This window comes from Corythoichthys intestinalis, chromosome 12 (genome assembly GCF_030265065.1).
Source record: "Corythoichthys intestinalis isolate RoL2023-P3 chromosome 12, ASM3026506v1, whole genome shotgun sequence".
Lineage (NCBI taxonomy): Eukaryota > Metazoa > Chordata > Actinopteri > Syngnathiformes > Syngnathidae > Corythoichthys > Corythoichthys intestinalis.
The window spans coordinates 49,082,421-49,098,074 of NC_080406.1; the positions used below are offsets into that span (position 1 = coordinate 49,082,421).

At 38.4% G+C, this 15,654-nt stretch overlaps 1 protein-coding gene across 35 annotated transcripts in view; it reads right to left on the reverse strand.

Moving 5' to 3' along the window:
* Positions 1-15,654, reverse strand: part of clasp1a (cytoplasmic linker associated protein 1a) — a 119,528-nt gene that overhangs the window by 12,035 nt on the left and 91,839 nt on the right. For 24 of the 35 annotated variants that reach the window (XM_057853042.1, XM_057853061.1, XM_057853054.1 and 21 more), the window contains 7 exons: positions 14,152-14,299; positions 12,432-12,678; positions 9,703-9,744; positions 8,502-8,692; positions 6,972-7,100; positions 2,281-2,487; positions 1,214-1,330 (listed from right to left, as the gene is read on the reverse strand). In XM_057853042.1, coding sequence (XP_057709025.1) covers positions 1,214-1,330; positions 2,281-2,487; positions 6,972-7,100; positions 8,502-8,692; positions 9,703-9,744; positions 12,432-12,678; positions 14,152-14,299 — 1,081 coding nt within the window. The remainder of the gene's footprint in view (positions 1-1,213; positions 1,331-2,280; positions 2,488-6,971; positions 7,101-8,501; positions 8,693-9,702; positions 9,745-12,431; positions 12,679-14,151; positions 14,300-15,654) is intronic. The other 11 variants (XM_057853075.1, XM_057853074.1, XM_057853047.1 and 8 more) reach the window with 1 other exon arrangement.

Consider the following 15,654-nt stretch of genomic DNA (forward strand, 5'->3'; position numbering starts at 1 on the left):
CAACAAAATAAACCACACATTTCCAAAGACGGACTCTCTTGTTCGGCTCTACGATCCAGTAGCAATTTCATTTTGTTTTCAGTTTAATTTAGCTATTTCCAGCTTGCTATGTTAATAATTGCGATGTTTGTTTAACGCTTTTTGTCTTACTGTGAAGAAAGAGGAAGTGACGATCGGCATGCTATTTACGTCATCAGTCATCGTGCTGTGACCCAGTAATTTAACGCTTGCTTTCACATAAGCCTCGTCCTGGGATTTTGCCAGGCATTATACCAAGACGCGACCCAGAAATGTCTGCGTAATCTCAGTGTCAGTCGACCCAGGAAATTGCGTACACATACGAGATGAAGAGCTGCCCGTTTAAATCCTGGGATTTTCATGGTGTTTCGGGGTGTGTGAAAGGCGATAAAGATATATTAGCTGAAACAACTTACAGCTTTATGTGGGCCAAACCAGAGCGGGGGCGCTACTTCACAGTTTTTCACTTATTGCGGAGGGTTCTACTCCCCATTAACCGCAAAAAACGAGGGATCACTGTAGTTATATTTTTAATACTATTCATTCTGAGTAGATTCTAATCATTTCTATTGCTAAGAAACATCCTAAATTAATGGCATATATGTAAACTTTACTGCTTTGTTGTTTTAGCTTGCTTGGAGGACAGCAAATGTAAAAAATGTCTCACATTGCCCCAGTCTGCCCTGTGCATAAAAATTGCCATTATTTTGTTGTTCCTCTTTAGTTTTGACGTGTAAATGCAGCTGGATAATTGATCTACCACTTATATTAGAATTTCTAAGTTTTATTAACGTATTTATTTCATTGTGCCATTCCCATATTTTCCAGTGTAATTAATCACCAAAGAGTTTTGATATTTCTAAACTTAAATAATATTGCTATTAGAAAATATATATAAATGAAATATCTAGCGTTTAAAATTAAAACAACATATAAATCACTTAATAATTTTGCAGTCCACTAGAAATGATAAACAAGCATGTGTCAGGAATTATGTTTTGATGTAGTATTGTGGATGGCTGTGCCAAGCTACTAATTTCTACTGCACAAAGAGTCCTGCCTCTGGTAGTTTTGGTCTCGATCATAGAACCTACTGTTATTCGGCCTACCCAACCCTGAGAAAAAAAGTTTTTTGAGGAAGATACAGCTCGGTCTGTTGATGACCCGAAAGGAAACATGAAAAAATGGTCAGTACCTTGCTCCCTGTGAGCTGTGCTAGGTGGGGTTTGAGTTCCTCGCCAATTACAGAGTATATAGCCACCAGACAGAAAACGCTGGCCTTTCGAACACTGCTTTCTGTGTTGTCGTAGCCCTGCAATGAGATTAAGGTATCATACAATCATTATGCATTGCACATACAAATAAAAGAAACATTATAAGTGTGAAATACATACAAAGTAAAAACAGGCTAATCAAAATCTGCCTTTTAGCTGTGCTAACCAGTCAACCACTGTGCGGCCATATATTAACATTTGAATGTTAATTAAGACATGCAAGATATGAGAGATGTATGTAAATAAAGTAATACTATATAATATATTTGTTTACAAACATTTTTTTCATAATGTTTTTGTTATTCATGAAAACAGTTACCATATTCTTCGGCCTATAAGCCGTTACTTTTTCTTTCCATTTGTACCCTGCAGCATTAGGCATAATCTAAGAACATACATATCCAAATTTTGCCATGACATGCATTTCGACTGCTACACTCGTGCCGATAAAGCTTGCCAAAAGCTTTTGGCAAGCTTTTTATATAGCATTTTATAGATGAATAAGGACTTCCTCTGATGCAATATGACGCTACAAAAGAACCATTCAAAAGGATGGAAGTCTGCTCTTTGCTATGACACGACAACACTATGCAAGCGCTGGCTGGCCAGCACTCACATGACTACTGCCCAGGAAGACTCTTTCCAATACTTAAGCTCATTACAGGATAACAATGTAAGGCTAGCCCTGGATGTTTTGACTTTATTTTGATTTAAAAAGGACGGTTTGCCACAGTGTGCCGCAACAAAGCTTAGAAGCTTGGGCTTACACCGATAGGAGTTAACCCCGAGAACCGATATATCAGATGCTATTATACTCTAGTAAAGGCCGATGGCGACATTTTACCGCCGATGTTATGCTTTGGATACTACATTAAAAGTTGGTATACCCCTAAACTTTGACTTCAAAACTTCAGCTATTATACACATTGCCACAACCTATGAAAAAGCTGACTTAAATAGCCAGTTAAAAGCTAAAATAGTGTCAAACCTGCAGGAGTCCTGGAATTATGTCCACCAGCAGTTGTATTAAAGAGTCCTTGGCAATCCGTTCGATGACTTTGGTTTCCATCTTTATGGCAGCCAAATTGATTGGGTAATCAGCTGTCTGTACAATTGGGCACAACACCTTGACACATTGTTCCGGATGGATGGATCCTGCCAACGTTGACGCAGCCTCCTCAGCCGCACGCACCACCTGAATAATGTTACAAAAATAGCAAAAGAAAGAAATCATATTTGACAGAAACAGGGACATTTGAAGGGGCCCTAATGAAGCATAAGCTATTTTCCGACTGGATGGTAGCTACCTACCTACCTCACTATCCTTGTTTTTAATGAATTTCCAGTGTCAAAATAAGGCCCGAGAAAAAATTGAGATACAATTTGTGCGGCTGCTCATTGGGAGAAAACAAGTACTTCCAACCGGTACAGTATGGTTGGCCACTATTGGTTACTCAAGTTCATAACTACTATGTCCTTACACACACGCAAACCTAAATTCCAATAATGGCCCTTTGTCGATAAAAACAATAAAAGCGATGATTTGCAAATCCTTTTCAATCTACAGTAGCACAAAACATTCGTTCACTGACAATTTATGTATGAGGTATTTGCATTAATTATAATTTTTTGCTCTGACTCAAGTGTAAAAATTTGAATTCATTAAGTGCTTTTCCACATGCCACTCTGTTGCCAAATTGAGTCACGATTCTTGCACAGCTTGGAATAATGGCCAACAATCCTTGTAAAGCAAGAGATGCCAAATGTTTTAAAGCCTTTCACACAATGGCAGTTCCTGGCATGGTTAGGTTCGGCGGTCACCCGGGGTGGCGAATTGCTAGGGGCACATGTACGCAAGTGATTGTCTACTATATTGGCGACTCTAGCGTTGCAATGATGCCCCCTGCAGACCGGTTATTGTCTGCATGCAACTGCAAAAAGAGGAGGAGGTGGGGGCGGGGATTGGATCAATTAACAGTGTCACTCAGATAGACGTTTAATTAATTTACTTTCTATTTAGAGTGGCACTTTTATTTTGGAAACTGCTCGTGCTTTTATTCCCAGTTCTGTGTTTCCTGGTTCTTGCGTCTGCTCCTTCAATAATAATGTGAGTACGCCTTGTAAAGTGAATTAAAAGCGCTGCAGATAGATCGTGAACATTCCTCACAATGGAAGGATGAAAGGATGGGAGACCCAGGACATGAACTCATCTGTGTATCAAATTGACTCTGTAAAGCCCTCTGAGACAACATTGTTGTGATAAAAAGGCTATACAAATAAAATTGAATTGAACTGAAAGCTACGTGGAGAAATAATTGCGTTAATGTGTTTTTGTGTCCGTTTTTTTTTTAATCATTCAAACTCATAATTTCATAGTTGTTAGCTTGTTTTTTATTAGAGGTGGGAATTAGAGATGTCCCGATCGATCGGGATGCCGATCAATCGGGTCCGATCACGTCATTTTCAAAGTATCGGAATCGGCAAAAAAATATCGGCCATGCCTTTTTTTAATATATATTTTTTTAATGGTTTTTCTAATTGTATTTAACGTTACAGACATAATATGTTACACTGATCCAGAGTCTTTAGTTTAGGCTTAAGGTAGGGTTATCAAATTTATCCCGATAACGGCGGTAATACATTTTTTAAAAAATGTATCACCTTAAAATATTTAACGCAATTAATGCATGCGCTGCACGACCCACTCACGCATTGTTGCGCTCAATCTGTAATGCCGTTTTACCTATTTAGTGAGATAAAAGGCAGCGTAAAATGAGTAGAGTGAATTTTGGCAGCCTTTGGAGACTTTTTTTTATTAGCTAAAACCTTACAATCCCTCTCCCTATGATTAGAAATATCATGGGATCAATGTGGGGAAGCAAGGTCGCAAGTGATCTTTTTCTTAACACCTTATGTTATTTCCCAACGCAGAGAAGATATATCAATTGGTAGCACTACGCACAGTCATGACTCCACTTCCCATCATGCATTTGGGCATGGCTACAGTATCATTTACTGAAAAATCAACAAATACACTCGATGGCAATATTTAGTCACAATATACAAAGTCACAAGTCTTTCTATCCATGGATCCCTCTCACAGAAAGAATGTTAATAATGTAAATGCCATCTTGAGGATTTATTGTCATAATAAACAAATACATTACTTATGTACTGTATGTTGAATGTATATATTCGTCCGAGTTTTGTTCATTTTTTTCTTAATGCATTGCCAAAATGTATATGCTCGGGAAAAATTATCGGGAATGATTGGAATTGAATCGGGAGCAAAAAAAAGCAATCGGATCGGGAAATATCGGGATCGGCAGATACTCAAACTAAAATGATCGGGATCGGATCGGGAGCAAAAAACATGGTCGGAACAACTCTAGTGGGAATTTATGGGCATCTAACGATTCAATTATGATTCAGAGGCTACGATTCAATTATAAATCGATTATTTATTATTTCGACAGAATATTTATGAATAATATACTATAATATATACAATGGGGCAAATAAGTATTTAGTCAACCACTAATTGTGCAAGTTCTCCCACTTGAAAATATTAGAGAGGTCTATAATTGTCAACATGGGTAAACCTCAACCATGAGAGACAGAATGTGGAAAAAAAAAAAACAGAAAATCACATTGTTTGATTTTTAAAGAATTAATCTGCAAATCATGGTGGAAGATAAGTATTTGGTCAATACCAAAAGTTCATCTCAATACTTTGTTATGTACCCTTTGTTGGCAATAACGGTGGCCAAACGTTTTCTGTAACTCTTCACAAGCTTTTCACACACTGTTGCTGGTATTTTGGCCCATTCCTCCATGCAGACCTCCTTTAGAGCAGTGATGTTTTGGGGCTGTATTTGGGCAACACGGACTTTCAACTCCCTCCTCACCTCGTGGCATCAAAATGATAACAAGAACGGGGAGCAAAAATCCCAGAACCACACTGGGGGAAATAGTGAATGAACTAGTGAACTCCCTCCGCAGATTTTCTATAGGGCTGAGACCTGGAGACTGGCTAGGCCACTCCAGGACCTTGAAATGCTTCTTACGAAGCCACTCCTTTGTTGCCCTGGCTGTGTGTTTGGGATCATTGTCATGCTGAAAGACCCAGCCACGTCTCATCTTCAATGCCCTTGCTGATGGAAGGAGATTTTCACTCAAAATCTCTTGATACATGGCCGTATTCATTCTTTCCTTTACACAGATCAGTTGTCCTGGTCCCTTGTCCAGAAAAACAGCCCCAAAGCATGATGTTTCCACCCCCATGCTTCACAGTGGGTAAGGTGCAATTCAGTATTCTTTTTCCTGCAAACAAAAGAACCTGCGTTTCTACCAAAAAGTTATATTTTTGTTTCATCTGACCATAACACATTCTCCCAGTCCTCTTCTGGATCATCCAAATGCTCTCTAGCGAACCGCAGACGGGCCTGGACGTGTACTTTCGTCATCAGGGGGACACGTTTGGCAGTGCAGGATTTGAGTCCCTGGCGGCGCATTGTGTTACTGATAGTAGCCTTTGTTACTGTGGTCCCAGCTCTCTGTAGGCCATTCACTAGTTCCCCCAGTGTGGTTCTGGGATTTTTGCTCCCCGTTCTTGTTATCATTTTGATGCCACGGGGTGAGGAGGGAGTTGAAAGTCCGTGTTCCCCAAAGACAGCCCCAAAGCATCACTGCTCTAGAGGAGATCTGCATGGAGGAATGGGCCAAAATACCAACAACAGTGTGTGAAAAGCTTGAGTTACAGAAACGTTTGGTCTCCGTTATTGCCAACAAAGGGTACATAACAAAGTATTCAAATGAACTTTTGGTATTGACCAAATAGTTATTTTCCACCATGATTTGCAAATAAATTTTTTAAAAATCAAATAATGTGATTTTCTGTTTTTTTTTTTCCACATTGTGTCTCTCATGGTTGAGGTTTACCCATGTTGACAATTACAGGCCTCTAATATTTTCAAGTGGCAGAACTTGCACAATTAGTGGCTGACTAAATACTTATTTGCCCCACTGTATATTACATATATAATATATTTCTATATTCTATTAATGTTTGTGATGTGAAATTAATATTTTCTTGCATACATTTATTGGTGTGCACTCTCAACTGGTTTGACAGTGTTAATAAATGTAACATTTTTAGCAAATACTGTGTTTTGGTTGTTGGGTTGTGCTAAGTTCACTTCATGCGCTGTATTTTGTCGGTCAACCGTTATTGTTTTTTGCGGTTGCAAAGCTTCTTGTCGCACAGGGTACCATGTAGGCTAGGAACGCCACTGATTCCACAACAACAACAGGAAATTGATTTCAATAAAAAGCCAGAAGAAAAACTTACATACTGAACACAAAAGCAATGACATTTTTTTTTTACTCTGTAGAGCAGGGTTCACTAAATACGGACCTCGGTGCCACTTTTCCTGTTGTATTTTCCACGTCTCTCTCCCCTAACACACCTGAATCAAATGATTACGTCATCAGCAACCTCTCCAGAAGCCTAATAATGATCCTGATTATTTTGATTCAGGTGTGTTGGAAGAAGGAGACATGGAAAACACAACAGGAAAAGTGGCACCGAGGGTTTCGATAACAACCGAATGAGTACTTAGTTTGTATACATTATATTAAACATTGTTTACATTATACATTCTGTGTGGCTCAATGTACCTCTTTGTGAGAATCTTTGTGGGCCTCCAAAGTCTTCATGATAGTTAGCTCAGCATAATTCTTGAACCGAGCTGGCTGATTCTTTAATATTTCTTTCAACACACGCAGCGCCAACGCTCGGATTGTATGCTAGAAGAAACAAGAAGAGTAAAAAGATAAAGGATATAGCAGAAATACTCATCAACTAAAATGTCTAAATTCCAAGAGAGGTAATAGGAATCTTCTCAGGGAGCTCCTAACGTAAGCGTATCTTTAAAAAAAAAAAAAAATCTAGCGAAATTCCTGTTTCAAAAACATTCCCAAACAACTTATCAAATGATGAAGGACAAGAACTAAGATCAGCGGTTAAAAGGATTTGGGACTTCTTGATTTTGACACCTTATTAGCTGGGTTTGTTCTAATCAACTTGTAGGCTGGGCAACAGTTGTGGAGTATAACATTCACCAGCAGTTGGTATTGGCTGTGACCACTGGATGGTGCTGTTGTATTATGTAGAGTCATGTAATTATAGCTACTTTCAGATTTATTTCCTGGTAAATTCCAGTGTAAGGTGACGCGGGATTTACCCGTGTCATGCCTTTCAGACATGGAGAGATGTCCCCGGGAATAACCCGACTTGGACACTTTCAGACTTGTCCCGTGTTGGTGACTCGACGCTCTCTGTGTGGGAAGGGGGTTTATAACCTAGACATTCCGTAATTTTTGGTCGGTATCAGCAACAAAATAAACCACACATTTCCAAAGAGAGACGATGAACTATCTCTTCCTCGACACTACAATCCAGTATCAATTTAATTTCATCATTTTTCTAGTTTAATTTTGGTATTTTGAGTTTGCCATGTTGATATTTGCAGTGTTTGTTTAACACTTAGTCTTGCTGCGAAGAAAAAGGAAATGACGATCGACTCGCCGTGATATTTACGTCATCAGCTTTCATGCTGTGACCCGGGAATTAAATGCCTGCTTTCACACATACCGCGTCCCAGGTAAGCCCCGGACATTAGGAGGTGACCCTGCAAATGTCCGTGTCATCTCCGCATCAGTTGACCCGGGAAATTGCTTTCACATATCAGGGCTACCCGTTTAAATCCCGGTAATTGGGTTACTTTTGACAACATTTGGAAGCTTCCAAACTGGAACTTGTATGTCTACACCATGTACTTCAACTATGTTGCTTACAGCAGCATATTTGCCCTAAATAGCAAGTATTGAGATAACTGAACCGTAATTTTAATCTCACAACACGTAAACTGTGAACTGCATGTAATTTCCGATTTGTAAGGACATACTAAAACAATTCCAAAAATGATATAACAATGTACTACGTAAGAAGCACTTTTGTTTAACTTGTTTATAATTCTTTAAAACAGAGAATGGTGCTTTTCAGAAATGTTTTACAAGGAAGTACACTTTTCACAATAATCCAATTTAAAAATGGAACATCATTCATCATTCATATCATTCATGGAAGGGTAATTGCTACTAAGTGTTATTAACAATGTACCAAAAGAATAAGGTTACGTGACTTACATCTTTATCGCCCAATGTCTCCAGCAGAAGGAGGAGGATTGTTTTAAAATGTTCATCCCACACAGCAAGGCTGTCTTCTCGTGTGATCTTCAAAAGCTCCACCAGAGCACCTTTACGTTCCTCAGAGCGTTCATTGTGATTGGACAACTCTTTCAGCAAGTCGGCAACCAATTCAGAGTTGTCTTGACCAACTGTTCACCAAGTGAGAATGACAACGAATTAATATTTAATCTTAAAACTATCACTTTACAACCTAACAAAAGATTAAGTACTGGCTAGGATTTAACATTATTCAGTTTACAAAATGAAACATAACAGAGGACCTCCCAATAAGTCTCATGACTTATATACATTGCTGTAATTTGTGAACTTTTAAATGAATTACTTAATATATTACAAATTAAATAAAATGACTGTATTGTATTAGCATGCATATCCATCAACGCCAAGAGAAACCAATGAACCATCAAGTATCATCAACAACATCAAACTCCAAGCATTAAGTGTGATGGAAAGAAACACACGGTTGTCAGTAACATGAGCAATATAAGCGCAATTTCCTTGGTGATTCACATCAGTGTATATCAGAAATCAGCTAGCACTGTATTAAAAATTGTAAATATATTTTCATAAATAAATCCTTTAATATGTTTCAATTCCAAATATATAAAACACTCATTCTCATTTCTGCATGTATAATTTAAGATGTAATTATTTTTTTTAACGGATTCATTTTTACAGTAGATACAACAATTCTCATTTTAATGAAAGATTGAGAGGTAGATGCAAAGAAGCCGTACACGTCAGTTTTATTTGGCATGTGGGAATGCTGGAGTTGAATAGTGCATATTACAGACTACTAAACTGTACCCACAGATTACTAATCTGTACCCACAGTTTACTAATCTGTGCCCACAGTTTACTAATCTGTACCCACAGTTTACTAATCTGTGCCTCACGAGTTAATAATAATTGTTTCCGCCACAGACTTCATTGTATGCTGGTGACCACGGCACCTAGCATTTTTCCATATTGACATCAGTAAAAGGAGGACACGGTCATAGATGAAGGAAGAGATGGCGGTTAAGGAATGTGAGTAAGAACAAACAGACAAAAAGTGAAAGTAATGAGGATGATCTTTAAGTTATCAAAAGTTTTCCAAACATTCTTCAAAATAGTTAGACAGCGACGGAATCTTTACCAGGGAGCGTCATCATGTTTTCAGCACTTTCCTTATGTTGGCCTAAAGGGCAGAGTGGGGAAGGACACATGAAGGTGGAGGATGGGATACTCTGACGACAACAACGAATACAAATGTTTGTGTCATGGTTTGAGTTCTGTCTAGTTAGTGCCCTAGTACGTAGCGGTGTTTCAAAAAATCGATTATTAGATTAATCAAGATTCGACACGTGAAGATTCTATTACGATTCATGAATGTTCAAAAACGATGATTTTCCCTAATAACTTTATGACAGCCGCTAGTAGCAGAATGAAATTCAAGACACGTCTGCCGCCCAGACACCTTTAACGGACGCACGTTATGATGGCTGCAGCTGAAGTTACTGAGCGAGAGATTTACTCCCGTTCAAAAGACTCGACAATAAAATTTGTGTATGAGACAGGCAGGCACCCGGTGGTCTCGCTTTGAGTCTCTTCTGTGCGCAAATTATTTTTTAGAGCAAGAGGGGAAGAGAGATAGTTCGTTGCTCCTTGCCTTTCAGTTGTCTAATGTCCAAAGTCGTGTTAATTGAAAAATTTCCCTAGTTTGTCCCATGTGCGTCTATAAGGGGTGAGTACACGAACCCTCTTATACTGTTTAGCCTTTATTGTTGTTGTTTTTGAGATGTTATTAGTTAGCGCCGAGCGCTATGCTAATTAGCATACGTGTATGTCCATGTCCACGTGTGCGTTGTTTGGTGGTGCACAAAAGTAACTCCACATGCAGAACGTGTATAACCAGGATTTAGGACAGCCGTAACACTAAAAACATGCGAAATAGTACAGAAATCTGTGAAAACAAAGTATATCGGTTAAAAGAAGTCTTATTTCTAAAGACACTTAGTTTGTTTCCAGAAAATGTGGAATTCATTCCATCAGTGTTAATTTCATTGTATTGGTGAGAGAAATAAGTACTGCCTTTGAAACAACTAATGTTTTTGCATCTTCTTGTGAAAGAAAGCATCTCAAGGTCAGCTGTGTGTTGTATAGGCATGTTGAGAAATAAGTCCTGCCTTTAAAATGGTTAATGTTTTGCACTTTCTTGTTTAAAAAAAAAAAAAAAAGAAAACAGCTTAAGGGCAGCTTTTTGTTGTATGGGCATGTTTGCTGTTGAATCATTAGGATGTTTTAAATAGATAATGGACATAAATTTGTTTGGCTACTTTATTCATTAATAATGTATGATGCATCGATAATCGTGAAAATTGCGATCATAGCCAATAATCGAATCGTAGCACCCTGAATCGTAATCGAATCGAATCGTGGAATGCATTAGATGGCACACCCCTACTAGTACGTCTTGTCCTTGTGAGGCCCACTGATTTCACCTGCTGTGGCCTGCTCCTTGTGTATCTACCTATTCGCTCCTTTATTGTCACCCACTAGCTCCTCGTCTCGTTACCCCATGTCTGTTTTTAAGCTCCACATGTGCTGTCCTTTCTGGTTGCGTCATTCTCGTCAATGATAGTGTCCATGCTACGTTATGTCCTGTTCCTGTGCCCCATTGCTGCCTTGTTCTTCCTAAATTAAATTGTTAGTATGTCTTTTGGTTTACCTTTGTATTTTTGGATCCCCTTGCCTCTTGCTTGACTTTGTTTTCGTTAACTTTAATTAAAGTATTTTTGAGTTGCATCCACCTCGCTGCCCTGCCTCCCCGCCTTTCTGCTCGCCTTGGACCCTGACAGATTACTTATGTGAAAAAAAAAGGAGCAGTAGTAACTACTCTTTCACATCAGGTTTTTCTTAGCTCAAAACGAGGCAGAATATTGCCATTCAGATCATTACATCTGATCATTACAAAACATACAAACACTTTGTATTTTTTCTTTCTTCTAGTGTTTCCCCTACATACGCTCGCGTGTGGGCTAGCGGACAAACAAGCAACTGACGTTTCAACAATGTACATCATAGAACAAGATTAAACGCAAATGTTCAACTCGACTATTGAGTAAAAAGCTTATTCAAAATGCTAATAATCGGCTATTGGTTTACAGACACCCTTCCTTTGTACTTTATTTTCAATATTTGCATTATATTTTGGTATTCTGTTGCTTTCATTCATGTTTCTGGATGGTAATGAAAGGGATCGTTTTAACATTCTTTTCTCAAACAGCCCTTGAACGCAACGCACCCTTTGCAGTCAAGTTACCATAAGAAAATTGAAGTTGTTGTGGTTGTCCACACATGGGAATGAGAGGAAAAAAAAAATGTTCCTAGAAAGATGAAAAAGATTTTAGATGCTCCAAGGGGGCAAGAAGAGAGAAGATGTAAAAGTAGCAAAGGAATGTCATGGGTGCTCTTACACTGTGGGTGCTAAACAAAGGTGCACTGTGTCAACACATCCTCATTTAACTTTTTGCTTGTGCCAGAGCAATTTTCGGTACGAAAAAAACAAAAACAAAAGAGTGACAGACCGAAACATTTTTAGTATCATTTCAGCTCATAATTTTTTTTCCCATCAAATTTTGGGTGCATCCCTAATATACTCTGCTTCCAATAAAAATATTTGTCTGGAGGCTTAAGTGCCATTTTCCTGTGAGGAAATCTTTACTTTCTTTGCATAATTCTACCAGCAACCTGCACGTTTATCTTCTGTTGAACTACTCTTCAATTACTAATGTCAAAAACACCAATAAAGCAGCCTGAAACTTCCATCCTTCTTAATATATCCTACTCAAGTTAAATTTTAAATAATTGATTTAATGAACTCACAGTCACGAAACTGCTCCACTTCATCATCAAAAACGGCTTCCTTAAGGGCACTCTTGTCATATGTACAGATTGTTTCTCCGTGGCCATAAGGAGAAAACTCCCGACTTCGTGGCCCAGAGAAAGAGCGTGGTGATGGTGTATTGAGCAGTGAAGTCTTGTTGTCTAAAGCAGTGCGACCCCCTTCGGGTACATCCAAACCCAGACGAGCATCGGAACCAGGAGTTGGTGCCATTACTTCTTTTCCAGCCTGTAAAAGCAGGGCGCACAATTTGAGAACAGAAAGCGAGCCAATATTTAATGTACTACATCTTTCCAAAGGAATTAATTTCTCTATAATATTATTATATCTACATTCCCCTAAAAACATGTCCTGTAACCCAACATATGATTATGGATAGAATTTAGATAAAAGGGTGGAGGAAATAAAATATCTCAAAGTATAACAGAGTCTGCAGTTTAGTGTAAATTAATGTAGTGCTGAAACGATAAATTGATTAACTTAAGTAATTTGATTAGAAAAAGCTTTGAGTCAAATTTTGCTGCTTTAGAGTTCATTTAATTAGACTGGCGTTGTAATGGTTTGTTTTGAAAGTGCTGCATTTAGTTTTATTGATTTGTGCGGATACATTGCCCTCTAGCAGCAACAGTGAATATGGCATAACTCGTCTAACATGGCTGAATCCAGCTGCTCCCAGTTAAGACCAACATAAGGTATGTTTTTTGTTGAGCTTATATGTTTGTTTATGCATTCGTTATTTAGTTTCGATGTATATTTAGCAGTTTTTTTGTGTTTAAACTATTTGTTAAAAGCTTTGTAAAAATATTTTAGCATTTTATCGCATTTGAGCTAGCGAACTTTTGCGATGCAAGTTAGTCAATTGTTCTTTTGTTGTACTTAAATCCTCAACCTTGTTTACTTACATACTTAGAGCCTCGTTTGAGGCTAAGATCAGCTATTTTAATTTAGTTTTAAATGCATGTATTGCTCTTTTGATATGAAAGGGTGATTCTGCATAGTTTAGTGCAAAGAAACATTAAGGAGTTTCTATAAGGAGTTATATTAAGGAGTCTATATTCGCATTTAATGCTCTTTTGGAAGTGAAATCGTAGCAAACCAAAAATAAATTTTATTCAGGCATAAACACTTGTTTCTTTGTTTTACAGCTAATAAAAATTATTCTGCAACGCAATAAATGTTCCTAATCCGATTACTAGATTATTCGAACTAAACAAGCATTAGATTCATCGATTACCTAAATAATCGATAGCTGCAGGCCTAATTTAATACACTGGATACTCTACAGTATCTTACAAAGGACATGCAAAGTGATTGAACTAATCAAACAAAACATTTTAAATTATAAAACTTAGTTGATTTATAAATCTACAACCACAATGTTTCGCAGTATTTTGGTATTGCTAATAAGCCAGGCAGTAAAGAAAATTCTGATATCATCACATGATTTGATTTAAACATGGCAATTTTAGATTTTGAATTTAGGATTGTTCTGCACGGAATCAACACTTTCTCGCCGCTGATTCCTGGGGCAACTAGAGAAGGAAACATAAAAAGACAACTTCATAAAGCATAATTGATAAGGAAAAGTAGTGCATAAAAATGTAACAGAGTACAGCGAGGTAACTATGCTGCTTTTGAGATCTTTTTGCTTACAATTAAAGTGAATAATAAAACAATCCTTTCCAAAATAATATGACTCACTGCATCATCTCGCTTGCCTTCACGTCTGATTGACTCATTCAGGTCCTCCTGGCTGCGGTAGCTAAAGCTCTGGATTGCCTCAGTAACACCACGAAGTGAGCTGTAAATGTCCTCAGAGTTCATGTTCTCGGTGTCATACTCCATCACACTGGTAAAAAACAGACAAAAAAAATAAAATTAAATGGCATGTAATTTAAATTTTTGTCATCATTCAAATACTGTGGCTTGAAAATTGTTAGTCACTTAAAAGTGTGGCGGGTTCGAACAAGTTTATAGAGTGTCTGATGTACTAAGTACAGGGTGGGGCAGAGCAACTTGCTCATTTAAATTTGGCGCCCTGAAGCAACGGGTGGTCTGAGGATGGTAGGGATGGAGTTATTTGACAGGGGGGGGCTTAAAGTTTGGTTCTTAACATTTTGTACAGTATTTATTTTTCAGGAACCCCAGCAAGCATCATGGAGTGGATAAAGTTGGAACGCGCTTTCACTGTTGAGGCATTTTTTTCAAGTGGTTGCTCAATCATCACAACGCAACATGCATTCCGTAGACATTTCAATATTGCTCCCCGTGGTTGTGTTCCTGGCAGCCACTCATCTGGTTCAGTGTTGACAGGGAACTCTCATTGATCATGTTGACATAACTGTCAGATGTCACTGATACTGCCTGTTCATTTTCTTCAACAAAAAAAAACAATGGGCCAATTATGCCAACGCGCGATAGTGCACACCAAATAGTTACACGTAGTGCGTATAAAGGACGTTGATAAAGTTCTCTAAGGGTTTTCAGGACTCCAATAGAGCATGTTTTGCTTATTTACGGATCCTGAAAGATGGAAGTGAGCCTCATCACTGAAGAAAGTGTGTCATCAGGCAAGTCCAAAAGCACCTCACATGCATTTTCACGAGCAATAAAAACGTGTGGATTAAGTTCCTGCACCATAGCTAATTTGTAGGGATGAAATTTCAATTCTTCATGGAAGATTTGTCTAACAAAAACAAGCAGACAACCCAAGAGCAGATGCTTGTTTGCGGGCAGACCGTCGGGGGGAGATCTCAACAGATTGTCTCACTGTGTCAATGTTTGGGGGTGTCCTTGCTATTCGTGGGAGGCCAGGTTTCTTTTTCTTTTCATGCCCTATTTCCCTGAAATTGTTTACCCATGAAACAATCGACTGCCAGCCAGGAACATGACAACGGGAGGCAATATTGAAATGTCTACGGAATTCACGTTGCGTTGCGACGATTGAGCGACCTCTTAAAAAAAATGGACTCAACAGCGAAAGCGCTTTTCAATTTCATCCACTCCATGATGCTCACTGGGGTTCCTGACAAATAAACACAAAATAAATAACGCAAAATAGGAAACAAACTTTAAGCCCCACCCTCTCAAATAAGTCCATTCCTACCATCCTCAGAGCAACAATCGCTTCACAGTGCCAAATTTAAATAAGCAAGTAGCTCTGCCCCACCCTGTCTAACCACGTACAAAAATGGCCCCAAACCT